At 42.9% G+C, this 27,716-nt stretch overlaps 1 protein-coding gene across 1 annotated transcript; it reads left to right on the top strand.

Annotated features, from left to right (window-relative positions):
- The first annotated feature begins 132 nt into the window (after window positions 1-132).
- On the top strand, window positions 133-25,829 carry tbc1d16 (TBC1 domain family, member 16). Its single transcript, XM_030408872.1, has 13 exons — window positions 133-363; window positions 5,422-5,632; window positions 6,854-7,016; window positions 7,204-7,500; window positions 13,782-13,976; window positions 14,581-14,728; window positions 14,821-14,985; window positions 15,484-15,632; window positions 17,999-18,133; window positions 18,940-19,126; window positions 20,464-20,643; window positions 22,300-22,446; window positions 23,053-25,829. The coding sequence occupies exons 2-13, from the start codon at window positions 5,452-5,454 to the stop codon at window positions 23,350-23,352; spliced, it is 2,247 nt and encodes a 748-aa protein (XP_030264732.1). The 5' UTR covers window positions 133-363; window positions 5,422-5,451; the 3' UTR covers window positions 23,353-25,829.
- The last annotated feature ends 1,887 nt before the right edge of the window (window positions 25,830-27,716 follow it).

Genomic DNA, 27,716 nt, shown 5'->3' with positions numbered 1-27,716 from the left:
AAGCAGCAAAATTTGGGGGCTTGGTCTGGTTGGTCAAGGTAGACGAACACGGCCGGGTGGTTACAGGAAGTACGCCTACAAATAAAAACGGCCAAGCAACCCTCTGCAAAGGGGGGCGATTTTATTTTGAAAATGTAAAGACCGGAGGTGTATTTTTTTTTATAGCTGTAGAGAGCAGCAGTCAAACGTGTGGTGTCACTGTCGGAAAACACAAGGATACAAACAAGACTACCGCTCGTAACAAGTGAGCTGAATCAGGGAGAAAAGGCGGTGAAAGGACGCCGGTACACGCTGCTCGTCGCTCGGCTGCTCGCTGACATGGATGTCCGACATGGGCTGTAGACTTCTGCGGCGGGACTGAAGGTGAGCCGCTGTGGCCCCGTTTCTCCTTCTACAACGCTGCTCCGCTATTCATTCATTTCTCTCCTCCGGGAACAGGTGCATGCCAAAGACACATTTTGTCACGGGTCGAGCCAGGACCTTAACATGTTTTACTCTCTGCGGTGAAATAAAAGTTTAAAGTTGGCTGTGAAGGCGGACACCGCGGCTGCAAACTAAGCTAATGGTGTCGGCAGCTAAACTAAAATATTAATGCCGTGTGTGAGATGGTACAGATAGAGTCCCCTCCTCGGGCCGAGGAACACACACACACTCACACCAGCACATGAGGATACGAGGACAGGCCTGTGCGTAAATACTGCTGCGGTGGCAAAAAGCCGTGTCCCATCCTTCCCCTCCGCTGCTGTCAGGAGGATGCTGCCTGTCAGACCGATGATGGGCTGATGGAGCCCCCGACATGACGGCCCGCCTCTGCCCTGCTACACAGGCTGCTGTGTTACTACACAGAGGCACCTCCAGGACAGACACACACACCACCTGCAACCTTTTATTTTGGTAGGGCTGACCTACACCCTGCATCCTATAATCACACTGACTGAGCTGCATCACAGGGAGTATCTGTCTGTCTGTGTCAATCAGTGTTTTTCTCAAGGTGCATATAGTTTGCAGGAGGGGTTTCTGTGTCATCCCTCAAATGTTCAGTGTAGATATGCAATTAGGGCATCGTTTTGGACCGTTTTTTATATCTGTGTGCTGCACAAGTTTGGAAAAGCTAGAGCAGATAATGAAATAAACAACTTCAGAAGCACTACGTAGATTTATTTTCAGCTGTAATTGATAATCAACCTGATAGACGAGAATCTGAGCCCAACCGGTAAATCATTATCGGACGATATTGGTGTATCGTAGATGTATTGGTGTTGGAGCACATGCTGTAGACGTGAAAACGTTTTCATTTTAAAGAAAACGGCGCAGAAAACGATACTTCAGATTATATATTTTTGTTAGATTTTGAGTGATTTCATGAGTTTAGACGCTGAATTTTATTGTTAAACTGTAAAAATCACAGCATTTTTGTGTTCGATGACCACATTTTAGCGATCACTGCAAAAAATGTGTATAATGTGTATCACTTTTCACTGACTGATATCGATATTGGCCCCAAAAACTGCATACCGATCGGCCTCTACGACGACTTTACCTTGTCATATTGTTAAAAAATGTTCGTAACCTGTAGCTGGCTCACACAGGAGGGTAAGAAGGGGCTGGGATTTAGTGAGCATGGACGGATGATTTAATGGTTCATAACTCTAATAAGATTTGCTGTGTTAAAACTAGGAGGCTTCTCCCTGCATCCGCATGTGAGCCGCGCTGTGGCCAGTGAAAGTGATTTGGCTTCATATAATTGGATACAATGTGTCCGATATGATATAAAGCTGATAATATGAATTTCCCAATATGGAGACAATGATTTATCCCCATGTTATATATCGTACGTCTCTAAACAGAACACAAGCTTAATGACTTAAACTAATAGATCTAGGAAAAATGGTTGAGTTAGTTTTGATGCTCTCCGTGTTGATTTAACATTTATTTGGCTTAGGTGGTGCCATAAACGACAAGGTTGCTGCACCCAAGTCTTACAAGGGTAGAGAAACTCTAATAATGCAGTTTAATCACCCAGTTTATGTCATAGATACCTTAATTCTCCATTCATTGTGGCACCTGTTAAAGAGGAGCTGATCCCACTCCACGGTGACTTTTCAGGCTTTAGTTTTAGCAATTTTGTTTTGGATTGCATGACTGTGTGAGGGGTTTTTAATACTTTTCTCAACCACGTATGTAGATGAAGCGGAGGTGGATTGCCTACCTGAAGCAGGGTTATTGGGAGTTATTAGAAAATGACTGATATTCTTATTTTCACGTGAACATCTACAAACATTTCCAACACTGATCCCTTACATGTCATCATGAAATTTACAGTGCGTTTCATCATTAAACAATAAACTTGTCAGCGCTCTCTGGCAAGAAAAACTTAAATCATAACTACTTCAAGCATTTCTTGTAGCGTATCAGTTGAAATACGTGCTGATATTGATATATATGAGATAAATTGGCCTAATATTGGCCAATTTATCCGCCCAGAGAATATATCCATCAGGCTCTTGTAAGTTTTCTGAGTGTAAAACGATCTTTGCTTATGGAAATGATCAAATAAGCTCCAAGCCAGTTGGCTTTTACAGGAGTTATGTGTGTTTTAATATGTTATTTGAACTTCCTGTTCGGGTGTACTTACATTTTAGGGCACGCAGTGTATTACTTTATGACATGAAACTCAATAAAACACTTCCCTTGACAGAGGAGTACGTTTTACATGCTTTAATATCTATCTTCAGATGTAATAAAGCCTTTAAAGTCTACACACACTCCGACGAGTCACTAAACTCTACAGTTTCCTCCTAACTTTGCCAGCCTTTTGCAGGGTCCACAAAAACCTTGTTTTTCAGGCTTCTTTGTGGCCGCTCTTCTTTCAGCTGCCCCAGGCATGTCAGTATACAGCGCAGACGTAAAGGGGTGTTCAGTACTGGCTCCTCTATTCAAATGTCAGCGTGACAACTTAATTAATTTAGCCCAGAGGTGAGGAGCTGAGACCCTGGAAGTTTGTGGCTTTCATACTCGCAGCTAAATTTCCGTGGTGAGTGTTTCGAGGTCTTATTAAATGTTTTCTCTATCTGGGAAGGAATCTGTTCTCAGCAGGTCACACTGAGACCTGATGAGTTTATGTTTGTGACTTGATAGAATGTCAGAGAGGGAGAGGTGTGAGTGTGAGCACACTGAGGCGTGGACAGAATAAAAGATGAACGCCCTCTAACAGCCGGCCTGAAGGAGCCTTATCAAGCTGACCCGACCTGAGTGTCCCTGTAATCACACGCAGACCAAAATAACCAGTGGATGGGAGCACAGCAGCAAACATGTTGTTGTTGTCGTGAGGCTGCTGGAAACAGCTGTGTGTCATGTGTAGGACAGCAGCCAGTCATTATGCACACCATGTTCAGACAGCGTGTTTTTCAGAGCGAGTGTCCTGAAGGAATGCAGAGTCAGAGTGTGTGGACATGACGTATTTACCAAAGTATTAGTCTAATGTTGTCTGAGGCAGTTTGCATGCAAATAGCCCAGTGGCCTCTAATGTTAAGTAGTAGTCTAATGTTGCGGTCTGCAGATAGCAGAGGGGTTTGGTTACCTGACCACCAAATACTTCCTGTTTAAGATTATTATATGTTTTCAGACTTGGAGAAATAGGTGTAAATAAATAAAATCAGTGCTGTCTACGATTATTGAGACTAAAGAGACGGACTGAATATGTAAAGGCATTTTAATGGAATTCTGATTTGGATTATTTGTTTATCAAGTAGATCAATGACTTTTGCCGGCAACATTTTCTATTTCTTTTGGTTTGTGTAATTTTGAATCGAATGTCTTTGGATTTTAGACTGTTAGTCTTACAAAAGAAGAGATGAAAATGCCTCCTTGGGCTCTCAGACCTTGTGAAAGACAATGTTCACTGTTTTTTGACAATAAATAGAATAAACCAGGGCTGCCTACCATTCATATTATTATTGTATACATACTTCCAAAAACCTTTTGGAAAACTACTACTACTACTACTATTACTATCGTCTGTGATATAAGTTATGTGACACTCATACTGTAAACTTGAGTACTGATGTTTTTTAAATGGACTGTACACACCCTCACCAGTTCAGCAGTGGTGTTTGCTGGGAAATGGCAACACCACTTGGACTAATCACACGAATAACTTGAATCAGCAGTAAAAGGTATTGTCAATGTTTAAAGTTTTGTTATGGGTGTGATTACATTCGATTACTAGTAATATTATATGGTTTATTATTTTTTTTTATTGATGTTTTCTACATCAGTATGACGGGACATAGAGTATATTTAAATGTTGGGGGTAAGTTCCCCCCCGTGTATATATTGTTGCCCTTGACTAAATGATTAAAGGCCAAGATTACTGACATCTGCAAGAAACTGCAGCCCCTTTTTTTTATTACAAGATGTGCTGCACAAAAATAAAACCACCCACTTTCTCAACTGTAAGCCAAATGATGGCCTACGGTAAGGCTCTCCTCCGAGGTAGGCCTGGGTGCTGTGCCAGCAGACTTCCTGTCTGGGGCCCTGGCATCAGGAAGTGGGGTGCCTGCTTAATCAGGCAGAGGTAAACATGCCCTGTGAGGAAAAAGGAGGGAACATTCCTCAGATAGAGAGGGGGGGGTACGTGTGGGCGTTCAGCCAGCAAGAAAACAAGGCAACGCACACACGATCCACACGTACAGACGAGATAAAGGGAATGAATAAGTGAGATCTGTGTGAGGTGAGCAGAAAGAGTTTGACTTTTAGTGCTTTGAGCTTTAAGTAAGATTCCCCTTCAAAAGAAGAAAGCCCTCAGAAACACAACGTGCCGCAACATCAAACGAGCTGCTTTACCTCTCACTTGATTTTGAAGTTTGTTTCATCACAGCAGACTCTCGCTCCGAAGCAGACAAGTGAAACTCTGGCGGTGTGACATGCTGATCCCAGTTCAGGCGACATCCGTTGGCTACCGATAACTGCTCGGAATTTCACACGGATGGAGTGCAGTGTGTTTGCACATTGCTCCTCGTGTGTACACACCGGTATATGTGTGCGTGTGCTGTTTACAGAAGGTGGGACACGTTTCAGCGATACACACTTGCCCAGTATCCACGGATCCTGTGAGTGTGTTTGTGTTAGTGGGTGCAGGGTGGGACAAAGAAGAAGTGGCACAGTGAAATGCTGAACAAGTACAGAGGGTTGAGGGTGCTCTGCAGTAAGGACACTGCAGTAATTACAGGCACAGGTGTGACAGAGGAGGTGAAGTGTAGGTGAGGATCTGTGCAGCCAAGCCTCGTCACACTGTCCTTTTTAAAATATGAACCTGTCATGTTTCCTTTATTCTCTTTCTCTTTTTCATACTCTCGTTCCATTTCTATCACGGTCCGTCCTCCCCTGCTCTGCCTAAAAACTCCCTTTTTCTGCTCCCAGAATGGGCCCAGCGTCCCGGCGCCTGAGGAGATGTCTCTGGGTCGGCTCCTGCGGCGTGCCTCCTCCAAGGCCTCCGACCTCCTGACCTTTAACCCCGGGGTGGGGGGCACATCGCTGCGCTCAGGCCTGGACGGCGAGATCATCTTCTCTAAGAATAATGTTTGTGTGCACCCGGCAGAGCCCCTGCCCGGCCTGGCAGAGCACCACCCAGGTAAGACTGGACCGATGGAGGCAGTGTGTTACCAGCTGGATTTCTTTGTGGTGTGACTTCCCTCCAATATACACACGTAGACATTTCTTTGAATATATAAATGCAGGATAACAAGTAGAGCTGCAACGATTAAATGACTAATCAGTTAGCTGTCAACTATTATATTAATCAGCAGCTATTTTGAGAAAAAAAGTCAGTCATTCTCCAATTACAGCTTCTTGAATGTGAATATCTTACGGATTTTAAACTCTTCTATAACAGTAAACTGAATATCTCTTTGGGTTGTGGAAAAAACGAGAGATTAAAGGGGCAGTTTGTGGTTTTAGGGACAAAATTTTAATCAGAAGAGAACTTGGACACATTTTTTTTATGCTTAAATTATGCAATAAACCAACTCTGTTCGTTTACATCACTGAATAATGAGCGGATGAATGTTCGTGGAGACCTTATTTTCTTCTGAGAACAACTTGTTTATTCAGTTATGGGAAAAAGATCAATATTGAGATTGATTTTCTTCTCCAATACTACAATAGTGCCCCTTTTTAAAGGACGTTACCTTGGCTTTTAAGAGCTTTTTCACATTTCCTGACATTTTACAGACCAAACAATTTATCAGTTATTCAAGAAAATAATCAAAGGAAGAATCGACAGTGAAAATAATCGTTAGTTGCAGCCCGAATAACACGCATTAAGAGCACACATATACAGAAGTCAAGTTTTATAAAGGCTAAGATAAAAAATGAGTCTAAAACAGAGGGCATAGTTACAGCTGCTGGCCAGATGTTCTGCTGTCAGCATCATTCTTTTCCAACACTCTCACTTTGGCTACCGTCGAACTATAAAGATTCCTCCGTCTACTAAGACTGCTGCAGCACAGAGTAAAATTATTTAAACCTGCTTCATGCATGTGAAGGATGTGTGATTGTGGCCTGAGTTGTCTTTTTGTGTTCAATAGCATTTCCTTAATATCTCCATCTCTTATCTCCCGCCATCCATTGTTTGTCTGTGTGAGCCATCTGCAAAGTCATTACTCACCTCTTAGGTTTCCTTGTGTGTCGTCATTTCTTTGTGTCTTTATCTCCTCTTAGGTTTCATGTTTGCCTCAGGCTCTCAACTGTCTACTGCTCATGAAAAATGCCTTGATGTTTCCTCTTACGTTACCTGATTTTCCCTCAACTGAATCACTCCTAACTGTACCGTGGTTAATGTTGCCCCCTGCAGGCTACCTGTGCGTGCACACGGAGAAGGATGAGAGCCTGGGCACCACTTTGATTCTGACCTGGGTGCCCAACTCCCGCATCCAGAGGCAGGATGAGGAGGCGTTGCGCTATATCACGCCGGAGAGCTCCCCTGTACGCAGGAACGCACGCCGCCGAGGCCGACGGTAGGGAAGTTCTTATTTAAAATGTGTATCTGGACCACAGAAACATTTGATAAAGTTATTATCATGATACATGGGTTGAGAACGCTCCTTGTTCCTATAAAATCATAGTTACACTGACATTGAAACATTTCTGATCAAGTGTGCACCTCTATATCATTATTATTATACATCATACTGTTCCCTGCAGGCCCCACTCCCGTCACCCAGCAGCCCAGGAGGAAGACGAGGACGAAGAGAGGAATATCACCAGCAGCACCTCCGCAGATAGCCACAGCCTGGTGGTCGAGGCGGGAGCTGATCCCTCCTCGCACCCTCAGCAGGGGGAGGAGGGCGACGAGGGCTCCTGCGAGCTGTCGGACGAAGTGAGTCGGGACAGCACCATGGGCTCGGACTCGGACACCTTCTCCTCCCCCTTCTGCTTGTCCCCCGTCAGCGAGGCCCTCTGCGAAAGCAGTGGCTCAGTCTTCCTGGACAGTGAAAGCAGGTCAGTGTTATCTTACACAGCACAGATACAATTGTGGTATGTAGTTTTGGGGAAGAAATGTACATTTAATTTAGATTTTTTACTCAATAAACAAACTGACAACACAATTTCATACTATATTAGTTTGTGTATATGTGGCAGACCCTGCCACCTTTGTAGCTTCAAACAGTGTTCTGGGGACCTTATTTTCCTCTGAGAACAGCTTGTTGATTGAGTTATGGTAAAGAGTTTGTATTATTACCTCATTATATTATGAATAATACAATTTTCGGTTTTCATTTATTCTCAAAAACTACATAGTGCCCTTTTTAAGTCTATTCTTTTTAAAAAAAGGTCCTTTGTCCCCCTCACTCATAACTCCACCAGTGTCCTGAGAGTTATCAAAAATGTGGATATAGATCAATCCACAGACTTTATTTTTTCAAGGATTCAGGTTACGTGTGTTCCTTTAACAATGTTGGTCATCTGTATATTCTCATGAAATTGTGTAAATAAGTAGATTGGGTTTCATGTTAAGGTTAGACACTTTGCCATACAGACAAATGTTGGTGGTTAAGGTGAATAATATGTAACGCCTCCAACAAACAATCAAGTGATTAATCGATGAATATATCCAAAGAAAATTAATCGCCAACTAATTTGATATCCGAATAATCGTTTTGGTCATTTTTCTAGCAACAATGACAAATATTTTTGTTGGTTTCACCTTCTGAGATGTGAGGATTTTCTGCTTTACCCTCATTACAGTAAACGAAGAATTTGGGGGTTTTGGACTGTTTGTTGGACAAAAAAAGAAATTTTAATTTGAATCGCTTCAAACATTTCTCGCAATTCTTTGAAAACGATACATATATTAATCATGAAAACAATCTGCAGAAGAGTGGATACCGAAAATAATAGTCAATTTCAGCCGTAGTGGTGATTTATAAGATGCATTTTATAGACTGAATAGAGTCATTTTTGTCAAACAGAATTAAGGCATTATGGAAGACATTTATAAATCTGTGTGTGCTGTAAAATAAGACAGTGTGTTTTACAGAGTGAGCTGTGTGTGTGTGTGTGTGTGTGTGTGTGTGTGTGTGTGTGTGTGTGTGTGTGTGTGTGTGTTCCTCACACACTTCAGGCCCTCAGTTATAATACAACTGAACTCAAATACTACGAAGACAGAGATTTCTCTTCTTATTGTCATGTAAGTCAATATTCACATCTGCTCTCAGCTGCACCATTAGCTGAGGAGCTAACGTTCAGCTGCTTCCAGACTGAAAATATCAGCAGCTTTCATCTGATAAACTTTGATTGACAAGCTGTAATAGCCCATTGTAGCACACTAACCCAGATGGTTCTTTGTTACACTTTCAGCTACCCCAAACGACCACAAGGTGGAGCCAAAAAGAAAAGAATTGATTGCACAGGGGTGTTTTACACCAGGAGGCCACATGGTGGCTTACTGCACAACAACTGAAATGTCCCCTGGGAGGGATAGCAGGTAGATGACTTCAGTAGGTGGCATGAAATGTTATCAGTTCAAGACGGGTTCACTGATTTAAAGCAGCTCTTAATCTAAATGTTTTATGATATCACAGATGGCCCTAAATAAGTCCCCCAAATCCCACCAAAACCCCAAAACCTCGGTGCTTCCAGGGACAGTTCTCTAATCAAGCGAGCCATCTGGACAGAGATTGTGTTGCTGTTCAGACCTCACGGCCGTTTGACTTTATGATTCCCTCCGTGGTCGTTTCCTCACGCAGCTATTTTGGCCTGACATGTTGCCCAGAATGTGTGAGCCTGTGTCAGTGTGTGTCAAGGAGAGAGGGAGAGAGAGGGAGAGAGGGAGTCAGTGTGTGTTTAACCGCTCTCAGAGCCCGGCTTGCTGTAAGTGCAGTCAGTGTGTGACTTGGCAGCGTTCTCTGCTTCACAGCTTCTAACCTTTACTCTGTCCTCCTCTTCCTCCGCTGCTCTGTGCTCAGCTCGCTGTTTGTCTCTCTGGCACTCATATCGATTCTCTCTTTTTCCCTTTCTTCCCTTCTTCTCTCTCTCTCTCTCTGTCCATTCCTCCCACTGTACTCTGCATCTTTTCTCTTCGCTCATTTTCTCAGTTTTTTCCCCAATATTGTTTCATTCGTTGTTGCCCACCTCTCAAATATCTCGCCCACCTCCCCCCCGGCCTCCCCTCCCCTCCCTAAAAGTCTGTGTGAAGCCCTTTGATTCCCAGTGCTCCCGGGGTTGTTGTGCTGGGCTGAATGTCAGCTCTCCGGATTAGAGCGCGGAAGAGAGCCGAGCAGCAGCCAAAACCCTGGAACCCACTCAATCTCTCTTTCTCTCTCTCTTGCTTTAATTGACACTGTTAAGGGGCCAGGAACTGGAAACATGTCACTTGGAATCATTCAAAGAGAAAGCACGGCGTATGGGAGCGCGAGAGCGGATGAAAAGAGGCGGGGGGAGAAAGAGGAGAGCGGTGGGAGAGAAATCCACAGCAATCTCTGTCAAGCGTCTTAACAAGTTTCTCTCAAGTTTAACAGAAGTTTTATGAAGCTGCTGTTGACCGTCAGTGTGCCTTCTTGAGGCTTCGCTTGCAGAATTTTAGCACGTGATTATGTCTCAGATAAAGTGGTTTCCAGTGTTTTTGGCCTGTGAGGCCTTTAAATCCTTTAAAATGTCCTTTTCCAGCCACCTATCACTGGTTATATACTGTTTTTTCCCTCCTGCATTTCTATTTGATATTTAGAAGCCTGGAGAAGACAAATAATCATAAATAATAACTTTATATAGCACCAACCATATTGTTTTTTCTGCTTTACTATTTTGTTATAGTGCCAAACAATCACTGGATTCCCTTTGGAACATTTTGAACTTAAAACACTGGTTCAAATATTAACACTGTAATCATCAGTGTTGTAAACAGTATCCTAAAGTCACATTTGAGTAAAAGTAAGAGATATCTTTTTAAAAATGTTACTTTGATAAAAGGGAAAGCCACCCATATGAATAGAAGTTGATTAAAAGTCTTAAAGTATTTGATATTAAATGTACTTAAGTTTCAAAAGTAAATTACTATCTAACTGCTACTAATCACTGTCCTGCAAATGAGCATTCAACTGATCAGATCCAGGATTTAGCATTTTTCTGATTATCTGAATCAATTTTTTTTGTTTTTGTCTTATATCTGATTGCAGATTAAATAAATTAATTTTGAAAATGCACAGCTTTGGCTCTGACACAGCCTGCAATCTGCAAAGTAACAAGTAAATTAACACGTAGTGCAGTCAAAGTACAATTTTTGTAAGTCTAAGTGCGGGTACCTCAAAACTGTACTTGAGTAAATGTACATGTCATCACCAGTTGTTGTTGACCAGTGGTGGAGAGAGTCCTGAAAATCTGCACTCAAGTATGAGGACAGTGACATTACAAATTAAACTATTGGTATTAATATAATGCTTCAGTCAAAGTAGTATTCTTCTCAAACATTACACAAAGTGTGAGTTGCGTATTAACTATTGGTTTTTTTAATGAATCATCAATAGCATCTGTTCCATCAAAGAGGTCTCTGTTTCTTTGATTCTTCAGTCTAAATGACTCCACACTTCTGCTCTGTTCTGCTCCGTGGTCTCGTCTCCAGACCTGCTGCAGAGTTTCGTGTTTGTTGTCCGTATGTCTGCTTTTCATTGGCCCATTTTTGATCGGAGAGCCTTATTGGCTGCAAAGACGCAGATGAAAGGTTTAGATAGTAATTCCAATTGTACTCAGTACTCACTAATGATTTTTAAAAGTAACTCAGTAGGTCACATGTTATAATGCATGCTTGGGTATTTTATTCCGGTCGAATAAAATTAGAGACTTGCAATAAAAATTACAAGAAGGCCACCAAAAAAACGTGTTACTTCCTCCACTAGTAACTAAAATGTAGTTAAGTGAAAAGGACAGTATTTGCCTTCAAAATGTTGTTACTTTGAAGTATAAAGTGGCAGAAAATTGAAATACTCTATACTGATATATATCATAAATGTTTGTCTTTTCCTGATTTTAAAGGCTGCATTATAGTAAAGTGATGAAACCTACCAGACTGTTGGTAGGTTCTAATAATTTTACCCCACTCAGTCATTATATCCACATTACTGATAATTATTTATCAAAAATCTCATTGTGTTAATGTTGTTGCAGTATTGTTATCAAGGTATATGATCAAATATGTCTTGATATTTGATTTTGTCGCTCAGCCTTTAGCCCTTTCCAAACATTTCTACATCCTAAAAATTTTACAATACTATTTTATGGTCAAATTGCCCAGCTGCACATTTATTTGCTAGAAAGGTGGCATTGTTTTTCTTAATAACAAACATCTAAAATGAATGACACCCCTCGATTAGGTTAACTTTTAATTAATTAGTCAGTCATCTGGCAATCTCTGTCGAGTACTGAGCACTGTTCTAGTTCTGGGATTATAAAGATATAGATTAGCCAAATGTTATATGTTTTTTTTCTCCAGGCTCCAAACTGCACTGACCACTTGTGCCATTTTACCCCGAGCCCCTCCCCCATCTGTCTGCCCTCATGCACCAGGGGATTAGCTGAAGGGCATGGGAGTCCCTGGAGGCCTGCACGTAGCCCTTGGTCCTGGTTCTCAGGGTGACCTGGCAGCACCTTCCCCCAGGGCAAAGCCTCATGTACGGGGGGGAGAGGTGTTTTTAAGGGGCCTCAGGGCAGTTTGATCTCACCCTGGGCCTGGTGGGATATGCCGGTTGCGGCAGCCTGACTCCATCAAAACAGCTTGTTTACATAATGTACTCTGTACGCTTTACGGCTTGGCTGCAGCCTGCAGTACAGTACATGTTGACACTGACGGATGCTGTTAATCAGTCGTTGGGTTTCCGCTTGGATGCAGCACAGCGGACGATATGCGCCATAATGCCAAGAGTCATGTGGTTTTCTCGCCACGTTTTCCATGGTTTATGCACTTTCATTTCCATGCGGAAAAATATGCAAAACCCCCCCCTTTTTTTTTTTTTTGCACTTGTACTTTAAGCATGCAAGGATGGAGGACTTGTCTGCTGTAAATGGGCTCGTAGGCCTTGTTAACACCCAGAGACTGACAGTCATTGGACTTGTGAAAAAGCGAGCACAGCGCAGTCTTACCGGAGCCCTCTGCGCCTCTCTCCCCATCTCCTTGTGTTCCCCGGTCTGGTTTGTGGCATGATACATGAGACGGAGAGCAGTAAATCACTAGATAGCAGAGGAAACTGTGCAGCTTGGATTGATCAGCCTTGTTATTTTCCCATCTGCTAACGGGGGGGAATGATTAGCCAGACATGATTGATCCAGGGTGTAATAGATCAGGCTTGGCCTACCTCCCTTCTTCGTTTCACTGTACCAACGTGCCGCTTGTCCTCGCCTGTAGAATATTTCTACCTAGATATTACATTTGTGAGGGAAAAGATGTGTCATTTTACACAAACAATTCACCCAGACCAGAGAGAGAAACTGTGAGTCTGTGAGTTTACATGTGTACTTTAGAGATTTAATAGACAAAATGTTTAAACTGCTTTTGGTTTAAATTCTCTAAAAAGACAATAAGAGCATTTATAGTCAGTAGTCAGCAGACAACTTGATTTAGACGTCTGCATCTCAAATGTCAGCGGGTTTAACACATTTATGTGTTGGCCTGTTTCTCAGCGTTAGCATGTCTCAAGACGTGTTAGAGAGTGCATTATGGTCATTAGCTACGGTCCATTCACTTGTGTGCGTGTGTGTGTGTGTGTGTTTCTGCATATATATGTGTAGTGTGTCTCCTCCCGCAGCAGAGGAACCCTCGGCTCAGGTTTCAGTGCCGGGAACAACATGCTGGCCATGGGGGGAATGACAGGGGAAATTGAATGGCAGACAGTGTGATTTGTGTGTGTACAGATTTCCTGTGTATGTGTGTGTGTGTCTGTGTGTCCTCAGAAGCCTCCATGCATTCCTCCCATTCTGAGCCTTTTTGCTGAACTGTATTGAGACACAAAACAACAGGGCAGAGCTGAGCTCGGGGATAAGCCCACATGTCTGCACAGTTATCAGTGGACTAAACGCCGCCGGCCACCGTCTATATGATGTTTATTATTAATGTTCCACACTGAAGACCGGCTCTGTGTCTGAACACGAGGCACAAGAAAAAGAGAGAGTCCCATTCCTGTGGAATTTCATGGAGAAAAAACATGACTCAGTTAGCTTTAGAACAATAAATACTCAAATTAGATTAAAATTCATAGGAAATCCTTTGTGTGTTTTTTGTTTTTTTTCTATACCAGGGAGCTGTGTGAGGAGTCCATGACCCACTCTGCGAGCTCTGCCTCCAGCCTGGACAGCCACGCCCCTTCCGAGAGCGGCTGCCAGTCACATGGCGCGCGGTGGGAGGAGCAGCAGAAGGTGCTGGCTCTGGAGCAGTTGTGCGGCGTCTTTAGGGTGGACCTGGGTCACATGAGGTCACTGAGGCTCTTCTTCAGGTCAGCTGGGAGTCGTGCGGGGGTCACGTTTTTGTGCCACCAAGCAATGTCTCATGCTGCTTGCTAGGTTTCAGGACATGTTGCCGTTTGTTTTACGATAACTGGAAAATTAGTTGTAGATATGATCAGAACGGTACAGGGGAGGAAAAATCGTTATAATGATAGATAATAGGTCAGTGAAAGAACATATATTTCTGGGTTTTTTCACAAAAATTTAAGACTTTACCCTCGTAGAATATTCAAATGTTTTTTTTGTCCTTGCACATTGCAAATTTTGCAAACTTTTATTCTTGGAAAATCTTGAAAAGCTCTAAACTTACGAGGACAGAAAACTCCAATATTTATATACATTTGTGAGAGAAAAAATCAGATTTTTTTACATATTTCTTTTTCAATAAAGAACCTCAAGGACATCACTTGACAAAAATAATACTTCATTTTATTACTTTAACCTTGGAAATGTTGATATTCTTAGAATATAAACTGCCCCCCCTAACGTACGATGGCCTAAGAAATAGTCTTAGAAATATGTTCGGTAACGATTAAAAAAATGGTCTGTTACTCCTGTGTCTCGTCTTTCTCATTCTCTCGCGTGCTGTTGCAGCGATGAGGCATGCACCAGTGGCCAGCTGGTGATTGCCAGCAGAGAGAGCCAATACAAGATCCTCCACTTCCACCATGCTGGACTGGACAAGCTGGGTGAGGTTTTCCAACAGTGGAAGTGCTGCAGGGAGACTCAGCTTAAAGACCAGGTAGGGGTGACAGCCAAGAAAGGCCAGCTCTGAGTCTAGTTTTACAGCGAGACGAGGGAATTTTCTATTCAGATTTTCGCTCTTTCCGTCAGGTGTCAGTCGAGAAATCCTGCATGCAGTTTTCCATCCAGAGGCCCACCCTGCCGTCTGCTGAGACCCACCCAGAGGAAAAGCTTTATCGGCGGCTGGATGTCACCACTTGGCTGCGTCACCTCAATCACAGCGGGCAGGTGGAGGAGGAGTACAAACTACGTAAGGTATGTATGTGTTCACATGCATACTTCTTCAGTCTTAGGTCAACACAAGCGTCTCCTGCTTCTGTCCAAACAGTCAAACATTTTTTTGATTTTCCCTCTGATTCACACAAACTGAAAGTCATTTCGAAACTCATCCCCAGCGTGTTCAACTTTCAGTTTTAGTCAGCACCCCAGTCTGTAAATAATGAGCGGGCTGGTTTTGGCCAATGTCCCCCCCCTAAATGAGTCATTTAAGTTGTCTCGGTTTGACTCAGTCGAAGGTTCGCCATCTTACCGAAATGACTCAGTGGCAGTTAGACTGTGACCAAGACATTTCCTCAGAACAGAGAAGCTCTGTTTTTGCTGGACATGCACAGTATGCAGTGTTTGTTTCTCTTCCAGGAGATTCGGTTGCGCAGCATTTTGCAACACCATGTGCACAGTTTGTTCCCCTCTGCCACAACAGCACCCCCTGTTTGACCTTTTGGCGCTCACTGCTGTTTGTTTGCTCTCCGCTAGGCCATCTTCTTCGGCGGTATTGACCCTTCCATCCGTGGCGAGGTGTGGCCCTTCCTGCTGCACTACTACAGCTATGACTCCACCTCTCAGGAGAGGGAGGCCTGGAGGCTGCAGAAACGTACCCACTACCACGACATCCAGCAGAGGAGGTGAGGAGCAGGGAGGAAGAAATAAATGTGTGTTTGTAGAGAAGTATGGGGAGATTTGTGGCTGCTGACAGCCGGGGGGGGGGGGGCTAGGAAATCAATTCATCTAAAACAAATTCTGACAAAGATGCAGCAGTATTTTTGACACTGCAAAATGGCAGATGAACTGTCACATGGCTGAACCATCGGCTGCCAAACGCTCCGTCAGTCAAACGTTCAACCATATGTGAGTGTTTTCGTCGCAGCAGCTTGAGCAATCAATACCCACGATCAGGGAAGTGTGAAGGGGAGGTGCCGGGTGTGAAATAAAAAAAAGTCTCTGGAGAAAAAACATGTCAGTGCTTATCAGATAATACTCTCACCTCAGGAGGAAAAAACACACATTCACACACACACACACAAGCACATCCCCGACTCTATTTGTCTCTACCACACCACCGAAAAGGTCGAGTGTGCTCGTATTTTCCCACGTTGCGCAGCTCAGTCCATAATGAATATGATATTTGGACAGGTTTCATCTGTACGACCTATTAACATTTTGAGTACATCAGAAGGTCTTCTGCAAGTCAGGTAATTAGAGCCCTTGTTCTGATTCTGATGTGGATTCCTTTAAAGACCATTTGACGTTAGCAGCCTCCAGGGCCACTGGTTGATCATTAGGAGAGAGGAGACACGTCGGTGGTTTTGTGCCTCGTCTCCTCGCCGTGTGTCCTTTCCTTTGCCGGGATTTCTAAGTGGAGGAAATGCAGCTTGGACTAGTAAATGAATGGATATATGGACCATATGGATATGGTTATTGTGGATATCATGAATGGCAGCCTTTAAATCATCATCTTTCTTTAGTTGCGCGCATTCTTTAGTTGTCATGTTTTCAACACTAAACAACAACACAAAAAGCAGGTGGGTAAGTGAGTTTCCAGGTAACACACAACATGCTGCAGGCCTAACATAAGTAAACGTCCTCTCTGACTGGCTTAAAGAGGAAGTGCTTATATTTAATTTTTGCACCAGTGCCTGAAATTCAAAAGAGTTCTATTTATGCCTCAGACTTCACTGCTCTTTAACTGTAACATTATATTTGTTTGGAAATGCGCCTTTGCAGATGTTTAGACCAGAGCTGCAACTGACCATTCATTGTGCAATTGCTTATAATTTACAGTTTTTTCACACTTTTTCAAGTGTCTTGCGCACACAAGAAAGTAAACACTGTATTGATGCACCATGTGTGTCTGCATATCATCAATATCGACCAATCTTCTCCTTGTTGACTGCCATCGACCACACAGGTGATACTCACGGATGGCAGGGGCTGATTTTTATTTGTTACCTCACATTGATTTCCACAAGCTTCTGGCTCGTGACATCCCTGCCATCACATTTTTTAAGGTTGTGCAGGTATTGAAAATGTCTTATCATCGAATAGGCAGCTGTTACTCATAATGAATACTTTTCATGTGGAGGAAGGTTTTTATTGGGAGTTGTTTCATATATTTGTGTTATCGAATTTGTGCTTTCAGAGTCAAAACTGTTGAAACGGGGAATGAATAACAAAAACAAGACACATCGGTATCGGCATCGGCTTCCAGCTGAATTGTTATTTTAAACATAGATATCAGCCCAGAAATTCACAAACGGCGCATCACTAAAACGATGTGGTTTGGCCATTGTCCCTTTTATTTGCCAAAACAGAAAATAAAACAGAATAAAAGTAAACTATTATTGCAGTTGAGTGGCACTGTTATGTTATATATTTTTCCAGCTATATTTTTCTTTAACCATTCAAGCCTCAGGAATAAAAAAGTGAAGAAAACATGCACTGAACTCTTCCTCAGGAGAGACAGAGAGGCGGCTCGGGAGGGTCCAACGACACAAACACTCGGCACTGAAACTAAACAGTTGCGTGGCGTTGCATCAGGTGTGCGCTTCTTATTCCTGGTGGGCCCACATGGAAAACAAACAGTGTTAATTAAATCCCCTCTGCTTGTTAGGACTTGAGTACATTAGTGCCATACACAGAGTACATTGCTAATATAGTGCCTCACTTTCAGAGGGGTTTTATGGTTGTGGTATTATCCTCAATGGAACGCTTGCTGGTGAAAAACCCCCTCAGTCCACTGCTCGCCCACCCCCACATTTTTTAACTCATTTGAATCAAACCATTAGCATTTTACACTAGAGTAACATTTCAGGTAAAGATTATTTGATGTGGCTTTATTTTCACATCCTAATTACCTTGATTTCCCCAGAGTTTGTGCAGTAGAACTTTCCAAAGTTTTTTGTCTTACTAATAAGTCACAACTTTGGAAACTAGTCTTGTTTAGCGTGGCCTACCTTTTCGAATTCCAAATGTTTTTTGTGTATTTTTTCAGGCTGTCCATGAGCCCGGAGGAGCACAGCGAGTTCTGGAGGAAAGTCCAGTTCACGGTGGACAAAGACGTGGTGAGGACAGACCGCAGCAACCACTTCTTCAGAGGAGAGAACAACCCGAACGTGGAGATCATGAGGTCAGAATATTTCTGTTCATTTCCTGCTCTTTTTTTTAATTCCCCCCCCCCGATCTCTATCTCCATCTCTTTCGCCCTCTCCGTCTGTCACCTTCTCTCCCATCCATCCTTATCATTTCCATTCCTCAGCCCGACGCTCGGGCGTACCTATTCATTTCATATTCTGAACCCTGGGGGAGCCGCAAATGAGTTTCATGCTTTATTGACTCTGACTAAGCCGTCTGAGCACTTTTGATGCATACTCAGAGCTAATGGCTTTCTAAACGAGGAGCAGGAGGATTTAAATAGCATATTAGTTTAGTGACTCTCATCGAGGCTCCTGGTATTTGTGCAGGTATTATGTCTTATGCTGTGTCTGGGGCCGGGATGATACCAGCGCTTATCTCGCGCCTCTTACTTATGTACTGATATGTCACAGATAACCTTCTCTCTGTCATTCATGATCTTCTTCTCATTTCCATCTCCAATTTTTACAGACACAAAGCCACTGAAAAGATGACATCCACTTTTTTGTTTAAATCCATACACAAAAGAAAAAGCCAGATCATTCATTAGCTCCAAGGTTACCACGGGAGATGTCATGTTTTTCTGGGCATCACCAGTAACACTGAAACACATGTTGGATCACTCGGAGTGTTTGGGTGGGACCACGCAGTTCGGTGGTTTGGCCGAGCTCAAGGGTCGTGAACATTTTTATGTTAGAGACTCAAAAAAAAAAGCTAACCATTGTGCTGTTTATGAGTCTCAGTTGTCAATTTGTATTAGATTTTACTGCACTGAAACGTCCGCGGCTGTTCTCTCCACAGGCGCATTCTGCTCAACTATGCAGTTTTTAATCCAGACATGGGCTACTGCCAGGGCATGTCTGACCTGGTGGCCCCGCTGCTCACCGAGATCCAGGATGAAAGCGACACCTTCTGGTGCTTCGTCGGCCTCATGGAGAACACCATCTTCATCAGCTCGCCACGCGATGAAGACATGGAGAGGCAGCTGGTAGGATGTTTCTAAGTGAAGCAAAAATTGTCAGGTTGTACTGGAAATATGCTTCCAAAGCAAATAAACATGGAGGCTCCCACAATGCTCCATCAGAAGTGTTTTTGTTGGACGGTCGAATAGCTTCAGAAAAGTCCTTCCTTCAGACCTTTCCATCGACAGATGCAATTAACTTCCAGGATAGAAGATGAACGATATGGCCTGTATTTAAAGGAGATCGCATCAGCCTCTTGTTGCCTTCAGGCATAGTTGGACATCAGACGAATAAGTAACTTAATAAATAACTGTCCCTAAATTTCTTCATTAACCTATACAGACAGCAGTGGTATGGGTAAGTGTACATTGCAGAGACTTGCAGAGGATCAGATGTCCACACTTCTCCAAATCTACACATCACGTAGCAACATCACATAAGCATATTGATAATAGGTGTCACAATTACGATTAAAAAATCAGAAAGTTAGTCGAAATCAAGAGCAGGATTGACGATTCTCCAGGTATGTTCTTCAGTTCACTCGTGCCTACTTGCAATGATTATCTAGCGGGTAACTAAGATTTTGGGTTGATTTTCTTTTTCATATATGTTTGTTTTTGGGAAGAGGGAGTATTTGGGACAGATTTGTGAAACCACACTGTAACAAACTGTAACAAACTTTTTTTAAATCTTTCTTCTATTGTAGAATGCTGAGGGGTAGTATTTTTAGTTTTACTTGTGAATTTTAGTTTTTGGTGAATATTATTCAACAAAACAGCCAACAGGGCTTAAAACCATTGATCTGATGATCCTTACAAAAAAATGCGATAGTCTAATATTGACATTCAGTACTGAAAAAAATGTGAAATGGAATCTAATAGTGACTTTTAAATCTTAACTGTACTGTTCTTAACTGTTAATTGTAGAGTGGATTTGGATTATTTTGACACCTTCTATAGTTGACTGATAGAACATCCTGTTGGGAAGTTTTCGTTTTTTTCAGCAGTGGTCTTCTGACAGAGCAAAGGAAAATAAATGACTACAAGTAAAAAATCATCGATCTTCTTGTCATGGTCCATTTACATTATTAAATTCAAATTATATCACATGTATTTAACAGATGTTACACTGTCACTGGGGAGAAATTAGTTTCAGTTTACTGATATTTTCTATGTTTTTTCTTCATTGCGGTTTCCTAAGAGTGATGCTGCTTCCTAGTTAATCCTTAAAGGATAAAACATCTGTGTACGTTCAGTAACGTGCAGCCTGGAGAGGCGTAATTCCAGCCAAAGAATATGAAAATATGTGTATGAAATCTTTGCTTTGTTAAGGCAGTGTGTACTCTTTCCGCCCCTGACCCCAGATGTACCTGCGGGAGCTGCTGCGTCTCATGCTGCCCCGCTTCCACCAGCACCTGACCAGACTGGGGGAGGACGGCCTCCAGCTGCTCTTCTGCCACCGCTGGATCCTGCTCTGCTTCAAACGAGAGTTCCCCGACACCGAGGCTCTGCGCATGTGGGAGGCCTGCTGGGCACACTATCAGGTCAGGGCGAAGTCCAAGTGGCCTCTTTTTTTTTGCATACACAAGTTTGTGAGAACAGCTTTGCATAAATAATCCCACAGAGGCGTTCGGCTGTTTTACTACAGCACCACATTTTTGGATGAACCTCCAGAGGCTGTGCAGAAATGTGCTTACACTGTCTCCAATAAAGAGAGTCCATGTTATTCCTTCAAATCCTGTCACCACAGTCTATTGTAATCCTCCTGAAATCCCTTTTAAAACGTCATATTACTTCTTGGTTGTGGAGGGGTTTAATGGTTTAATTCTACAGAGATTATTTAACATACATAAAATCCCACATTTCAACTGATATATTTCACTACTTCTTAGAAGCATTACATCTTTTCAAATGTACTTTGTAGATACAGTGTATATATAAAGCAGGTGAACTCTAGTATCAATTGCCTGTCTGTCTTGTCTCAGGGTGCAGTAAACTTGTATCTGTGTCATGCCTAACAACACAGCGCTTAACACCACTTCTCACTAAGGCAGAGTCAAAATATCAGACTTTCTCTTCTTCATGCCATCTGTTCAGACTCCTTGCTACATGTTGTGATCTTCTACTACAGGTGCTGATAGAGGAGATATCAGACTGAAACCTTGGTTTAGACAGTTGAATGTCACATGGACCAGAAGCAACAATTTCTGATTGATATCTGATTTTTCTGTGAAAAGGGAGGAACCGTGTGATATATTGTGCCATAACAGTTTCTTCTTCACTGCTCCTCTTGTCTTGAATATTTAGACTAACTGACATTTACAAAGTCTTACTCATCTAGGTTTTTAAATATTTATTTAACCTTTCCTTGTCCTGCTCTCTGCTTTGTCCCTTATTTACTTTTTGTCTTTCAGCTTAAATTGTCAAACATTATAATAATTTGCATTGCCCTTGAACTGGCTTTCAGTTCAATTAGCATTTTCTGCATATCTATTCTTCGACTCTCTTTGATCTTCGGTAACCTTCAAGTTGTCCCCTGCAGCAGAGGGCTTGTCTAAATACATGTGAGACCATGTCGTCAGTGGATTTTGGATTAAAATGACTGATAATCTGCAGATATTCATTCTGCTGATCCTTCAAATCCTTGAAAGTGCGTGAATTTCAGGGGAATATGAAGGCTTTTAAAGTCTGTGAAAAATATGCATAAGTAGACATAGATCATTAAAAAGCAGTTGAATTTCTAAATGTGGAAACTGAAGTTGTTCAGTGGTTCTTTTTCTTCAGTTGAGAAGTGTTAAGACATTCATGCCTCTCCTAATTATCTGTTAGCTTCTGTAAATCCAGCTAGTTCTCAGCAAAGTTCTACTGGGTTTTGTGACAGAAATAAACCTTGATCCATTTCTCAGATTTGAGGGAAATTGAGCTCGGAAAGTCCCAAAAAGCCTATGAAAAGTCTGAACAAATGAAGTAGATGGGGAGTGGTTTTTAAACACAGGCCAACATAAAACGGCTCCACACAGGTCATCCTCAAAAAATGTTTTGTGAGCTATAAAATTTCACCCAACTTTCCACTGGCAGGGTGTTGAGTAGATAATGAATTTTTATTGTCGGGTGAACTGTTCCTTTTTAAGAAGGCCTGTGAACACTGGATATTCCACTGTCACCCCCCCTCACCGAACCCTTGATCCCTCTCTCCACAGACGGACTACTTCCACCTGTTCCTGTGTGTGGCCATCATTGTTCTGTACGGGGAGGATGTGACGGAGCAGCAGCTCGCCACCGACCAAATGTTGCTCCACTTCAGCAACCTCTCCATGCACATGAATGGAGAGCTGGTGCTACGCAAGGTATCGCAGGGAACTGCTCGGGGGGTTTTCTTGCTTTTTATTAAGCGTAGTGACATTTAACGATCGTGTTTACGTTGCTGCGCTTAGTTAGCCAAAGTACACGGGTATCCGTCATCTGAATAGTCAGTGATTTGTGAGCGCAGACTGCATTTCATCAAAGTCAGAGTGTTTGCATCGGACCAGCCCTGCCCAGTGCTGCAGCAAAGCAGCTCTGATGTACTGTAACCTGCCCACGGAGGCCTTGAGGTGCTAAATGGGATGCTGCCGTGCCATGTTGAGGATTTATGATCTGCATCCCTGCTACTGAGTCCGTGTCCTCATGTTTATGGATGCTGTTTTAGTGCTGCTGCAACCACAGGCAGTGAGTTCACTTTAGCATGCAGATGGTGTAACTCCTTTTGTTGTTTGGCCGAGATTTTGCATCCAGGGCGGGCACGCCAGCTTTTTAGCTTTAGGTAACGCGGCGCGGAGCTGACCTTGACATTGTTTTGTTTTGTTTGAACCGGGAGTCCGGGGTATTGATTTATTTTAATGTCTCAATACACTGTGTTAGATATCTGCTGCATATTTGAGTTTATCTTGCCACTTATCGTCCTGTTCCTCCAGGCTCGCAGCCTCCTCTACCAGTTCCGCCTCCTACCCAGAATCCCGTGCAGCCTACACGACCTCTGCAAACTGTGCGGCCCCGGGATGTGGGACAGCCGCTACATCCCCACTGTGGAGTGTTCCGGTGAACATCCGGACTCGCAGAGCTGCCCCTATGGAGGCACGTCCACCCCGCAGCCCTCCTCACCCTCCCCGTCGTCCACGCCCTCGCCATCACCAAACACCACCACCACGCCTCCACCTCTGGGCAAAAAAGGCTCCAAAACGCGGGATATTTTCACCTTCCGTAAACAATCCTGAGGCGGAGGCGCTGGGGAGCTTTGCTGGTCTTGGCTCGTGTTAGCACAGCAAATATTTGGATCCATCTGCTGGATTCCTGAATTGTTTGCTGACCCCTCTCTCTCCACAGCTTCTAGTTTCACTTTTACTGAGGACGTTTGTCACTTGATCCTTTCATGTGGTGCGATGTGGAACACTGCCTTACCAGAATGTTATCTACAACATTCAGCATCACGTGACTCTGCGATGAGGATGGTTTAGATCCTGGACGAGCCAGAAGACAAGGGGCTGCTTTCCTCTTAGAGCAGAACGGACAATCACCAGGCGCCGCGTCGGTCTGGAGCTACTTCAGGTTCAAGTCTGCTGCTGGCTTGGCATACTTCCACGAGCTTTGTGGGCAGGGGTCACATCAGGGTCTGAGGCAACCAGCCTGAGTTCTTGCAGACTCTGACCTGCGGGTCAAACGAAACTGGAGATTCATTCACAGGACTTGAACTTGAACTTGGAAAAAAAAAAGAAAAACTGTTCCTGTGTTCTCACAATGGAATATTTGTGTGAATATCAAATTACATGTGCATATCTCAAGTCTGAGCAGGACATTTTTAACATTAAAACCCAAACCCTCTGTGTTAACAAAGACAAATAGGATTATAACAAATTACTGGTACTTTAAAGTTTCGTTCCATTTCATTTCAAACAAGTGAATGTTTGCGTTTATATCAGCAAAGTTACAAATATTTAGCAATATTATATCCTTGCATGAGCGATTCTTGACATTATAGAGGGCGCGACATGTTTGTTGGAAAAACACTGGAGCCCAAAACAGAGCTGAGAATGTGTTTATATGACAAACAGATCATGACAGGGCTCCGCATATTTCCTCATCAGATTGTGGCCAGGAACATTCTCATTATTTCTCTCCCCTTAAAATGGTGTTTCCCGGCAGGCAGGAGGGGGCTAGGCGCGTGTTTCCTCCTGATAAAGTCGGACGCAGACGTTAATTTTTTTCACCTGTCGAGCTCAATCATTTACACGTCACCATCGCGAGACGTGAGCTTCCCGTCAGAGGTGTTGGATGGATATGACAGCGCTGTCTTCCAAAGAAAGCATAGATCGTGTGATTAATCCCGAAAGAGAAACTGATGGATTTACTTGAAGTATTTTGTCTTCTGTGTCGAACCGTGTTTGGACAGGTTTGTGAGAAATCGTCAGCACGGTGTTTCTTGTTGTTTTTTTTGTTCCCTCTCCACTCTCACCTTACAATGAATTACACTATCAACACTAAGAATCAGTCCACATGAATGTATCAGGGTTTGTGTGTGTGTGTGTGTGTGTGTGTGTGTGGGTTTATGTATAAACTTGAGTGACCTCTGAACATGTGGTAATGAGTTGGAGAGCAGCCGTAGAAGCCCCCCCGCCACCACCACCACCTCCCGCCCTCCCCCTGACCAGTCTCTTTAATTATAGCAGTCATCATGAGGGAGAACCTGGGAGAGAAAAGAAAAAAAAGAACGAAAAAGCTGTTCTGGGACTCTCTGGAGATAAAGAAAAAGAAGGCGCGAGATGAGACGAAGAGGGACGATTTAGGCTTCATGTAGCGATCTTGCCGCTGTGATTTGCAAGTCCCAGATGTAAAAGACGGTCTCCACTCGCAGGGTTTCTTCCCTGAGAGCTTTTCGAGTGACACTCCCGGGGGGGGGGACATCTTCAAATCGCTGCTCAAATGTAACATTAACACCTTCAATCAGCCTCTCTCTCTCTCTCTCTCCCTCTCTCTCTCTCCCTCTCTCTTGTGGTCTCTCTCTCTCTCTCTCTCTCTCTCTCTCTCTCTCACTCAGCAAGCAGTCTCTGCAAATGACATTCATAACTGCTCCTTCTCCCTGTTAGTTATCATGTGCAGCTGCTCGCTGGAAATGCCCGCAGAGTTTTTAAGATTGGGGGCGGCTGCGGGGGAAATGAGCAAAGTCTGGAGACGCACGTTGGGAAAGTAATCGAAGTGTGTGTTGCGCGCGCGTGTGTGTGTGTGTGTGTGTGTGTGTGTGTGTGTGTGTGTGTGTGTGCGCCTGTATAAACTCATGAATTTTATTAAAATCCTCATTGTTGAATCACATTGTCTGCACAGGCACTGTAAGTCACAAGCCTAATTAATGACTGCTCCTATTTAAAGGGGTTTCGATCGGTCGTCACTGAATGTACAATGTTGCTGTTGAGCTCCATGATATGCTGATGTTTTAATGTACACATCTCAGATTATATATATAAGAAAGAGCCTATTCTTGGTATAAATAAAAAAAACAGTCATACTTTGAAGAAACATCTCAAGAAAAATGGTTTACTGAACACCAACATGTACCAAGCATACACTTTATAAAAATGCCTTTCTGACAATAAATGACTTGTGATTGTGATCTGATACCAAGTAAAAAAAAAAAAAACAATGCTGGGATTTACAAAACCACCTTTTCATCATTAAACACTGCTCAAGTAATAAAAGAAAAGTCTGTGTATTGTTTTGTAATTTATTCAACATGGAGGTCGTGATCAGTATGGAAAGATCATTAAAAAAAAAGATTCATGTTAATAGATTTTTATAAATGACAAATTAAGATGAAACGCATTTACAGTATACCAAAAAGTATCAATGATGTATGAAGACTTTATTGTAGACGATCAACACAATATGCAGAAGCTGCACCGTTCTTGCTGCCAATAAAAAGATAAGAGTGCTACTAATCTGTAGCCATAAAGATATTTTCCGTCTGTTTTCAACATTGTTTGTCTGCAGTCACCAAAAGTTCAGTTTACTGTTTGCATTTATTGAAGAAAAAAAAAAAGCTTTAATGGGAAATCCCCCCAAAACTGAGATAAATAAATAAATCCCAGGTGCATTCATCATCAACCTCTGCTGAAACTTAATTTTATAGTCAATTTAACTCTGGAACACAACACGCAGGTCTTTCAGAGTTATTCAACTTAATAAGTTGTAAGATTGAGGTCAGTGACGGTATTTGCTGTGTCTGCCCTCACCACAACCATATGCACCAATTTATAGTAGCGCCCTCACTGCTTATGGAGGGTGCCCACATATTGAACGGGCACTCCTGCTCTGCTCCTTCACAACAGATTGAAATGAATGGGTTTTTTACCAGAAGAGGAAAAAACACTGATAAAGACCCTGATATGATAAGACTCTATGTGAAAATCCAATGGAATCAAATTCCCTTTTAATAAAGGTAACAGATTTAAAGAAGCTTCAGGTAACAATTTGTAGCACTTTACATATATTTATGTCTTTATGTATGTAGATTGTAATGTTGTGTTTGCATTTTCTGGATTCTTGGCTCTCAACTGCTGAAAAGTAAAATCTACATGAAGCCTAATTGTAGGCTGAAGCAAAACACAACACAAAACAACGTGTGAGTTAAATTCATTCTTTTGTTGTATAATGGAGACGTGAAGCAGATAGAAATGGCGCCAGGCTGCCGGCCTGGTGGTACACAACATTTTATAGTGAAATTGAAGTTTATAGGAAAACAATCTAATGGCTCATTGCGTAATCAACATTAAATGGTTTAGTCAACTTTTCAGAAAATGAAAACTCTTGACCAGCTCTGGTGCCTCCAATCCAAACCACCGACACTCCCCTGAGCATAAGCTGAGATGTAATTTTTTGCGTGTCTTCCCTTTAAATGTGCCAAGATGAAAATGGTGAGGTGTGAATTCTGCCCCATGGGGAAGATTTTCATTCCAGTTTTCTGACAAACAATGTAAAACCCTCCCGCGAGAGACATCGGCAAAGCAGACGGCGTGTTTCCCAGAGTTTAACCCTAAACGATCTAGCAGAGCCTTATCAGACGGTGCTGTTTTGTTTGTGGCTCTGTGTGTGTGTTTGTGTGTGTGTGTGTGTGTGTGTGTGTGTTTGTGTGTGTGCTGGCTCAGGCATTTGACAGCGATCAACTGACTGTCACGGACAGCTGCAGCGATGGCATCAGACGCCGTCGTCAGGTGGCTGAAAGAAGACTGGAGGCTGGCATTCATCTTTGGGGAAACCGCTCTCGCGGCGCAGGTATACTGGTTTAGTGATTCAGACTTACAGGGAAACAAAACAAGAACCATTTTTCTCTGGAGTAAGTGAGTGTGTTCTTTGGTATCCAGTGACTAAACACCCTGGAGTGTTTTTATCCCTAGAGACATCGGAAACTCCCCTTCATGACTGTCTTGTCTCTCCTTTAACCCTCCCACTATATTAACCTTGTTGATTAATGCAAGACATCGCCGGGATGAGAATAATGGAGAATGAGTCGGAAATTACCTCAACCTCTAACCCCCCCCTTAGATCACCCGGGGATTCTTTACTGTACGTCTGCCATCCAGAGACCCTGCTG

This window comes from Sparus aurata, chromosome 23, assembly GCF_900880675.1.
Source record: "Sparus aurata chromosome 23, fSpaAur1.1, whole genome shotgun sequence".
Classification (NCBI taxonomy): Eukaryota; Metazoa; Chordata; class Actinopteri; order Spariformes; family Sparidae; genus Sparus; species Sparus aurata.
This window is presented reverse-complemented; position numbering and strand designations above follow the sequence as displayed.

Coding starts and splice junctions, on each gene's coding strand:
- tbc1d16 (XM_030408872.1), top strand. CDS start 5,452: ATGTCTCTGGGTCGGCTCCTGCGGCGTGCCTCCTCCAAGGCCTCCGAC. Junction 13,977..14,580: donor TCACTGAGGCTCTTCTTCAG/GTCAGCTGGGAG, acceptor GTGCTGTTGCAG/CGATGAGGCATGCACCAGTG. Junction 19,127..20,463: donor AAGACATGGAGAGGCAGCTG/GTAGGATGTTTC, acceptor CCCTGACCCCAG/ATGTACCTGCGGGAGCTGCT.